Source organism: Vulpes vulpes, chromosome 1, assembly GCF_048418805.1.
Source record: "Vulpes vulpes isolate BD-2025 chromosome 1, VulVul3, whole genome shotgun sequence".
Classification (NCBI taxonomy): Eukaryota; Metazoa; Chordata; class Mammalia; order Carnivora; family Canidae; genus Vulpes; species Vulpes vulpes.
This window is the reverse complement of record NC_132780.1, coordinates 121,468,466-121,478,655: the sequence shown is the minus strand read 5'-3', so window position 1 is coordinate 121,478,655 and position 10,190 is coordinate 121,468,466. Positions and strand designations below refer to the sequence as shown.

The window sequence follows — 10,190 nt, the reverse complement described above, 5'->3', positions numbered from 1 at the left end:
TGATCCCAGAGTCCCAGGATCGAGTCCCACATCAGGCTCCCTGCACGGAGCCTGCTTCTCCCTCGGCCTTTGTATCTGCCTCTCTCTCTCTCTCTGTGTGTGTGTCTCTCATGAATAAATAAAGTCTTTAAAAAAAAAAAGTTCCAACCCTCTAATCACACAGTTGGTTCTCTTAACAACCAGTCCCAGCCTTAGGTGTGGCCCCAAACTTGCTTCATTAACATAACAAAAGAATCTCTATCTCATTACTTAGGAAATCCTGAGGATTTTAGGAGCTCTGTGCCAGATACCAGTACAAAGACTAAATATATATTATTTGTTATAAATTACAATATCCTAGGATTTCACTTTAGTCTGAGGCTGTGATTACCTCCTGGTCATTTTGGGCTTCTTGGAAACAGTAGACATAAAGAAAAACAAAAAGTTTTCATATTGGCAGCACTATATGACCTTCATTAACGAGGACTAGGGTTGCTACTACACAACAGGGCCCAAAGGGATATGTCAGGAAACCCAGAGGAGTCACTGGTGCTTCTGGTGCTTCCATGTCTGGTGATATAAATGGGCAATTGCTGTGACTGAGGACCGATAATGCAAGAGTAACTGAGGTCCTGGCATTTGCAGATAAAGGTCCTGGTGAATCTTTATAGCTTCAGACCAGTTTCAACAGTGGGGGACTGAACTTGTCCTGCTAACTCTCCACTGTAAATGACACGTTCCAAATTAAGGTGTGCACAGATCCAAGCAGTACATGGAGTGGACGAGGAAACCGTCTACCTCGTGTCTCTTTTCTCTTGGCCAATCTTTTTACTCCAATTGCTGCAGCTCTGAGCTCCTGTAGGTGTGACCTGACATTATGCCACCTGAGCTGTACAGCACATCACTTCCTTTCTGCCCTAAGCTTCCTTCCCCCTCCCATGTGAGAAGCCTGTAAGGACCCGCAACCATTCTGAGGCACATACCTACCTGGAAGTGAAAGGAAATTAACTGCAGGAGACAACTCTTGACCACCTGGAGGAGGAACTAGTGGGTAATGGTTTTTTTCTTGTCTGCGGGGAACGTTCTGTGTACATTCCACATGGCTCCTCAGGTCCCTAGTGGAATGGAGCCCACTACTCTGAGGCAACAGGCCAAACAGCACACCTGAAGGGCTGTCCCTCTAGCCGTTTCACTCGTACCAGCCTCCCATTTGTTCTTTCAGCTCACTCCCTCCTATAAACTACCTGCACACAAGTGGTCTCTCATGCTGTGTTAAAGCCACAGTACTAACAGAATCAGCCCTGAAGAGTAGGTTCTCCCTACGGCATCTTACTTCACCTTCATAGGTCAAATAGTCACCCTGGTGTTTCAAGACTGAACTGTGGAGCATGTAGCTTTGTTTTATTGTGCAATACAGTTACCTCACTTTCATCTTCATGACCTTATGAGGAAGTATGCATTACTATCTCCATGCCAGAGATGAGGCAACAGGATGCCTCATATTCCAACTGTTAAGCTTGGGCTAGGATTCTGACCCCAACTTAACCTCCAAAGCCCATGTACTTCTGTTCAGCTTGGCTTCCTCTGTCTTCTCACCCCACAGTGGCATATATCTCACCATGCCCAACACACCTTGCCTTTTCATGCTTCCATTTTGTCCTGTTAGCCCTGTGATCCTCAGAGCCTAGATCAATGCCATCTCCCTAGAGAGAATTGCTGTTCCATCACTTCCTGAATCCCTAACCTATTTCTTACCACACTGTTGCTACTGTTCTCTTGCATTTTCCCACTGGGGCTGGAGCCAGACAAGAGTTTAGGTATTAAGTAGTACTAGCTATGGGCACTTAAGTAACAATCACTGAATAAACAGCTGTCAGAGTATGTACTCCTTAAGTACAGGGCCTACGCCTGTCTTACTGACTGCTGTACGGTGGGTACAGAGCACAGTGCCTGGCTCATAGTAGACACTCATTTGTTGAATGGCTGAATGAATGAACATGGATCTGTTTCTTCATGAAGCTGACTCTTACATTGTATTATCCAGCGAATGTTTGTTGAATAAAGGTAATATTAAGAAAAAGTATTTAATGATTAATAGATTTATTTAAACAATAATACACAGAGTTATCATCACTGCCAGACTTAATATGAAATGTTCAATGTTCGATCCAATTTTCCTTCCTGGATAAGTTTTTCTTTCCTATCCTGTAGAGAAAGAAAAAAAAAAAAAAAAGCTTTGTTAGAAACAATACATTCTGACCTGTGTTCACTGCAACATTATTCACAATAGCCAAGATAAGCCAAGATACAGAAACAATCTAAGTGTTCACCAATGGATGAGTGAATTTGCCATTTCACAGGTACACGCTTATAGATACAGAGAACAGACTGGTAGCTGACAGACAGAGTCAGGGGGTGGGTGGTGGGCAAAATGGGTGAAGTAGGCCAAAAGGTACAAACTTCTGATTATAAAAAATAAATAAGTCACGGGGATGCGATATACAGTATGGTGACTATAAGCTAGTAATACAATATGGAATATTTGAAAGTTGCTAAAAGAATTCATCTTAAATCCTCATTATAAGAAAAGAAAATGGTCTTTTTAAACTATGTATGGTGACAGTTTTTCTTTTTAAGATTTTATTTATTTATTCATGAGAGACAGAGAGAGAGAGAGAGAGAAGCAGAGACACAGGCAGAGAGAGAAGCAGGCTCCATGGAGGGAGCCCGATGTGGAACTTGATCCTGGGACTCCAGGATCACACCCTGGGCTGAAGGCGGCCCTAAACCACTGAGCCTCCTGAGCTAAGATTTACTGTGGTGACAATTTTGCAAAATATACAAACAAACAAAAAAGGTATGGGAAAACACAAAAATAAAAAACCAATGTATTCTGGCATAACCCACGGTATGAAAAACAGGACTAAAATACTCCAAACCGAATTCCAATCTCCCCGTTGTCCAAAGCCTAGGGACTATGAGTAAGGAAGTAGCAACCTGAAGAAATAAAGGGACGATGAGACAACCATCCTATTGGAAAACATCTTACGCATATGTTGGAAGAATTCTATTACCCCACTAAAAAGCCTATGTCAAAAGCACAATGCAAACATCTTCTGGTTAAGTGTGGCCTCCTTTTAGTTAAGCAGATAATTTGTCAGACAATCAAAATATATAAGCTCTAACAGGAGAGTAGATTGACCAGTTTAAGGCAGAGCTAGACAGTGAGCTCCAGTCTAGATGGCAACTCAAGGCCTGCTGGGGGTCCACTACCAGAGTGGCCTAGTGCCAAAGATAAGCTTGGCTTTCTCTGCGATCACATGGCCTCTGATGGCAGATTCCCACCACAGGCTGCTTTTGCCTTCCTGTTGTTAGGGTGTTTAACAGTAATCCACAAAACATGACCAACATAACTAGAATTCATACAAACAGGGAACATACTAAATGATTTATGCATTCTGCTAATACTTAACCCCACTAAAAAAAGCTTTTTAAAATAAATGAACTAAGAAAAACTAAATATAAAGGTTTGCAAAGATAATATTTAAAGGTAAATCAAAATAGTAAAGTTTAACTTCTGTATTAACCATTTTTAAGTTTTTTGAGAGAGAGTGCATGTGTGTGCAGGCGGGAGAGGGGCAGAGAGAGAATCTTAAGCAGGCTCCATGCTCAGTGCAGAGCCAGATGTGGGGTTCGATCTCACAACCCTGCGTTCATGACCTGGGCTGAAAGTTAGGTGGCCTAACTGACTAAGCCACCCAGGTGCCCCTCTATATTAACTTTTTAAATTCTAGAGTAGCTATTAAATTAAATTTGAAAGACTCAGAGACTATCATCATTTTTAGCAAAGTATACTTCAATAGGAGTTAAACAATAAAACAATAAAATCAAATATGTAATTGAAACTTTAACTCCTGCTAGAAAGGAACAAAGATAAAAAAGAGAGGGAAACTGAAGGAAGAGTAAAGGACCAAGATGGGAGGAGCACTAGTGGCAAATGCCAAGAGAAAGAGCTGCAGCCAGCACAAAGGGAACCTATCACACAGACACTAAACATCAGGTCCAAATACTTACTCTGTCAGTTTTGAAAACATAAAACCAGAAGAAGAGGGGCCCAATTCCAAACAGAGCTCCTAGAAGTGAGGTCTTGGGAGTGGGCCTAAAATTGGGATAGATGTTTGCTGATCTTGCATAGGTCCAACGAATTAAGGCTGGATCCTCCTAAAATTCAAAAAAACAAAGTTACAAGACATTAAGCAAGGTCTGAAATTCCATACTGAAACAATCTCAACAAAACTTTTATGGGGGAGCACAGGAGATGCCTTTTGTGTTCCATCATCGTTAAGAGTGTACCCTGAATATTCCTAAATAGCTTCAGGGAAGATCTTTCATTTCTAGTATTTGTTGAATACTCTGATAATCCTGTTCAAATCCTTCAGAATTTAAAAGATTCTTATATCACCCCTCAGCTTTCTATTTACTTAAGAAACCTAATCTTTTTAAGCCGGCAGAGGCCATTTTTTTCTCTTTGATCATTTTTTTTTTTCTGGATTGTTTTGCAGCTTCATTGTCTTTGTTGAATTGTGATCAACTGAACCCTAGTATTCCTAACGAGGACAGATTTCATATGCTCTATCATGCTTCGTGCTTCGTTTCCAGGATCCTTTCTAATGCTATCCTGCACCCTGTTCTGTCTTTCCAGGCTTCAAATAAATTGCAGGAAGGTGAAGGCTGAGGTAGGCTAACTCTGAACTTTAAGTTTTTCAAGCTGACTTGGGGGCAGCCCGGGCGGCTCAGTGGTTTACTGCCACCTTCGGTCCAAGGGGTGATCCTGGAGACCCGGGATCAAGTCCCACATCGGGCTCCCTGCGTGGAGCCTGCTTCTCCCTTTGCCTGTGTCTCTGCCTCTCTCTCTGTCTCTCTCATGAGTAAATAAATAATTAAAAAAGAAAAAAAGAAATATAAAGCTGACTTGGCTGATATTTTACATGACATAAAATTATTACATTTCACACTTAAAATAATTTGTAGGGATCCCTGGGTGGCGCAGCGGTTTGGCGCCTGCCTTTGGCCCAGGGCACGATCCTGGAGACCCGGGATCAAATCCCACATCGGGCTCCCGGTGCATGGAGCCTGCTTCTCCCTCTGCCTATGTCTCTGCCTCTTTCTCTCTCTCTGTGACTATCATAAATAAATAAAGATTTAAAAAATAATAATAATAATAATTTGTAGTGAGGACAAGGTTGTTATCAAAGAAAAATAATCAGACTGTCTTGGTTAAGAAAAAAAATTGTCCATTGTAATATATTTAAACTAGAACAATTATGTAAGACAGCAAATCTGCCCCAAACACATAATTAAATTTAATTAGCTAAATCCCCAAATGACTTTATAAAATTATTTACTCCAATTAACTGATTGGCAGATTAAAAATAAGCAAATGAAGTCAGCTTTAAAACTTTAATACCAAAGGAGAACATTCAAAGTCCTATACTCTACCAAGAAGTTACGATTGGTAGGATTAAAATAATTAAACTGGATCTTCCACAGATACATTTTAAACCAAAGTGCAGAAAAGGTGAAGATACAAGATATAGACAGGTTCAAGGGGATGTTTGAGTTTAATTCCTGAAAGGATAAAAACATCTATTCTTGTATCCATCCCTTCTGCTATTAACGTATTTGAATGATACTCCTACGACAGATTTCTCAATCTGCCAGTCATCTCTCTACATATTTCTCTCTCAGATCTGTCTTCCAGAAACAGACATTTCATTTCATAAAAATATCAATAGCCCCATGACCATAGTTCACTGAACCTGGTACTGTGGTTAAGAGAGGCTCCAAGACACACTCCATGGGAGACAGTTCTTCTTTGACACCACTCCATGTCCTCAGGACTATGGGCAGCATCTGACACGAACGCTCCTTGGAACTGTTTCTTCTTTTGGTTTCCAGGGCACACACCTGTCTGGCTTTCCTCCTAACTTGACGGCCATTCCCTCTTGGTCTCTTTTGCACTCTTCTTCCTTATTTCATCAATCTCTCAATATTGGACCTTAGACCTTGCTGGTCTTTGACTACATTATTCATTCCCTTGATGATCTCCTCTAGTCACACGGTTTTAAATATCCATCTATACGCCAATGACTCCCAAAATTGTACCTTCCCAGACCTCTACCCTGAACTTCAGACATGATATCCAATTACCTGCTCAACACTGTCATGCTGTTTAACAGGCATGTCAAAGGTGACACATCCCAAACTGATTTCCCAATATTTTACTCCATCTCCATCCCTGCTCCTCTCACATTCTTTTCCATCTTGGTAAAAACCAACTTAATCACCTGTGTCAAAAAAACTTTGAAGTCATCCCTGACCCTTCTCTCTCTTACACCTCACATCCAATCTGCTAGCAAATCTGATGGGCTTGACTTTTAATACATACTCAGAACTCACCACTTCCTACCAACTTCCACCACCAAAACCCTGATGGATTGCCTCAAAAGCCTCCTAAACAGTCTCCTTGCTCTTGCTCCTGCTCCTCCATTTTCAACCAATGAACCAGAGAGGTGTTCAAATGTAAGGGCAGATTACCTACTCGGTAAACGACCTACAATGACCTACGAAGCTTGGTGTGATCTAGTTCCAGGTACCTGTCTGACCTCATCTCTTCCCACTTGGCTCTCACCTTTCTCCACTTTACTCACAATCGTCTCTTCAGTTATTTCTGGAACTAACCGGGCACACTTCTGTCTAAGGACCCCTACACCTGCTGTGCCCTCTACCTCAGATGCTACTTTCCAGACAGCTGTGTGGCTAGCTCCATCTCCTCACTTCCTTCATGTTGCCTTCCCTAGGGGTATCTACCATTTCAGCTGGTATCCCTTCCAACTACACAACACACATTCCTAATCCCTTCCTTGCTTTATTTTTCTTATCACTTGCCATCGACATGCTAAACGATGTAGTTTGCTTTTTTTTTTTAACCTGTTTATTACTTGTCTGCCCCACTGGAAAGAAATCTCTTCACAGACAGGAATCGACAGGTCACCTCAGCAACCAAAACAGGGCCTGGCCCTATAACAGCAATTACTCATTCATGGAGTTGATCATTTGTAAAGATTACGCAAGGAATTTCTATATACCGATTATTATGATTAAGTGCCAGGCACTCATTTAATTAACAGAACAACAAAGCAAGTTATTACAGGCTTTTTTTTTTTTTTAATTCAAGAGAGACACACAGAGAGAGAGAGAGAGAGAGAGAGAGAGGCAGAGACACAGGCAGAGGGAGAAGCAGGCTCCATGCAGGGGGCCCGACGCGGGACTCCATCCCGGGTCTCCAGGATCACACCCTGGGCCAAAGGCAGGCGCTAAACCGCTGAGCCACCCAGGGATCCCCTACTGGCTCTTTTATATGACAAAATTGAAACTATCTTAGGGCACAGAACCAGGAAAGAGAAAATCTGGGGTTTAGATTTCAGCTTTTTGGTACATCAAACCCTGTGTGAGTACGTAAATAACAAATGTCTCCCTCTGCACCTTCTTCTCAAGTAAACAAGGTTCTGACTGGAGGTAATGCAGCCAACTAGTTAAGGAGATGTTTTGGGTTACGTAGTTCAGGGTTTAAACTCACTTGCTAAGGGGGTATTAATCTGTGACCTCCGTGTCCTGTCCTTCCCCATGTTTGTCTTCTCACCTGTAAAATGGGGATCATAACAGGGCCTAATGCTTTGAATACTTGTGACGTTTGGATAATATTCAGAAAGGGTTTATTATTTTTCAAAGATTTTATTTATTTATTCATGAGAGACACAGAAAGAGAGAGAGAGGCAGAGACACAGGCAGAGGGAGAAGCAGGCTCCATGCAGGGAGCCGGACGTGGGACTCGATCCCGGGTCTCCAGGATCAGGCCCTGGGCCAAAGGCAGGGCCAAACCTCTGAGCCACCCGGGAGGCCCTCAGAAAGGGTTTAGACAGTGTTGGCACGATGTAAATTTCCTTCCATTCTCACAACTTCCAAAAAAGTCCTACACAACACCAGTGCAACCGCTGGGGAAAATTTTGTTTTTAAGATCATGGCCGACATGCTATTTACATAGCACTTATGCAGAAAATTACCGAAAAGCCACTCACTAAGTAACAGCTGTCGGCCCAGTGGTTTTAAGCGCCTGCGATGTCCTACAAACTATCTCCTTCAACCTTACAATGATCCTGTAAAGAATGTAACTACTTTTCCCCTGTAAATAAGACCAGAAGACCAACGTAAACTAAGGTCGTCAGCTTGCCCTTGTGTTCCTTCTGCCTTGGTGTCTGACTTTAAAGTTTCAACTAGCTGCGGAGTTTCTGTTGTTGTTTTTTAAACGTTTATTTATTCATCAGAGACACAGAGAGAGAGAGAGGGAGGCAGAGACACAGGCAGAGGGAGAAGCAGGCTCCTCGCAGGGAGCCGCAGGTGAGACTCGATCTCGTGACTCCAGGATCACGCCCGGAGCCAAAGGCAGATGCTCAACCGCTGAGCCACACAGGCGTCCCTTTTTTTTTTTTTTTTTTTTTTTTGAGGTGGGGGGGAGGTGTTTTCAAAAGATATAAACGAAAAAATAAAAAAAAAAAAACAAGAAAAAAATAAAGAAAAAAAATCACTATGATTCCCATCAGGTGAGAGCAGCATTGCTATGAACTGTGAACTGAGAGGTGGAAAATTTCTTTCAAAAAAAAAAAAAAAATCACTATGATTCCCATCAGGAGAGAGTAGCATTGCTATGACCTGTGAACTGAGAGGTGGAAAATTGCTCTCAAAAAAAAAAAAAAGAAAAGAAAAAAGGTCACACACAGGAAACAGGAAACATTTTCCTGAGCACTCACTACACAGCCCAGGCTCCGTGTCGGCCAGCCCGGGGGCCCCATCTCACGGGATCCTAACAGCCGCGTTGGGGCAGGAAGGACCGTGTTGGCCCCATTTTTCCGGGCGGGAGCTGGGCCACTTCCGCAGTGATCCCGCCGGGGCTCGAACCCAGCGCGCCGCGGATCCCGGAGCGTCGTCTCCGTCTCCGAGCTCTCCGCCCAAGGTCGAAGGCCTCGTGGGAGGGCCCGCTCCCTCAGTCTGAAGAAAACCGAAACCTAAGCTACCGACCCCGGCCGCGCGGCGTCCCCCGGCCGGAGACTCCTGTCTTCCGCCCTCGCCCAGCCGGCGCGCCCCGCCCCCCTCCCCCCGCGACTCACGATGAGCCCCCGGCGGCTGGGGTCGTTGTACTGAAGCAGGTACTCCCGTTTAAGTCGGGATCTTATGGCCAACCGCTCGGCTTGCGCCCTCCGGGCTTCCGGAGAGACGTCGTACTCGGCTGGGTCGAGGGTAGCGGGCAGGGTAGCCAGAGAGGACGGTTTGTACTTGGGGGCCGACATCTTGGCAACCCGCGCACAACCGCGCCTGCGCGACTCCGAGGCCCGCCCCCTTCACGCCGACCTTCCGCCCGAGGAAGTGCGCTTGCGCAGTAGCCGAAGGGAGGCAAGAAGAGTTGAAGACCCGGAGCTCGGCCTCTGCCCTCGCCGCGGTCTCAAGGTCCTGGGCCTCGAGGGGCGGTCTGCGCATGCGCAATGTGCTTCCCTTGCCCCTTCGGGTCCACCTCCGCGGCCGCCCAGCTACACCCGATCTATTATTGCTATTATTGCTCGTTGCTTCTTCCTAGCACCGAGGCTCATCTCTACGGACAAAACAGAGCTTATTTTGTGAGGTTGAGCTGTGGGAGAATGGCACGCACAGGATGTGGGGACTGGCTGTAGCTAGGATGCTGTTTTCAGTGTGGGTCCCTGGGCGGGGGGGGGGGGGGGGGAGTGTGACTTTGGACAAGTCATTTATTTCTTTTTTTTTTCTTTTTTTTTGGACAAGTCATTTAACCCGCTCTGAGTTTCCTCCTGGATCCTTCCATCCTGGATAATGACCCCCATCCTATCCACCTAGCAAACTTGTTGTGAGGATTAAATAAGATAAGGAATACATGCCAACGTGTTTGCAGAACACAGTGCCCTACCCAAGAAAAAGAAAGCTTTTCTGTACGTTGTCACCTGAGATTGGTACAGCCTTAGGTAGAGGCGTGTTTTTCATGGGCACAAAATAATGTTTAATAGGAGAATGATGCCAAAAGAGAAATGATGCTTGCCTACTGTAGTAAGTCATTAACAAATGAAGTACTGGCTAGAGCTCATGAAGAA

At 44.2% G+C, this 10,190-nt stretch overlaps 1 protein-coding gene across 1 annotated transcript; it reads right to left on the bottom strand.

The window, feature by feature from the left end:
• Nucleotides 1-2,062: 2,062 nt before the first annotated feature.
• Nucleotides 2,063-9,426, bottom strand: NDUFB4 (NADH:ubiquinone oxidoreductase subunit B4). Its single transcript, XM_025990133.2, has 3 exons — nt 9,204-9,426; nt 4,054-4,200; nt 2,063-2,184 (listed from the first exon to the last, which is right to left on the bottom strand). The coding sequence occupies exons 1-3, from the start codon at nt 9,381-9,383 to the stop codon at nt 2,122-2,124; spliced, it is 390 nt and encodes a 129-aa protein (XP_025845918.1). The 5' UTR covers nt 9,384-9,426; the 3' UTR covers nt 2,063-2,121.
• Nucleotides 9,427-10,190: the final 764 nt, after the last annotated feature.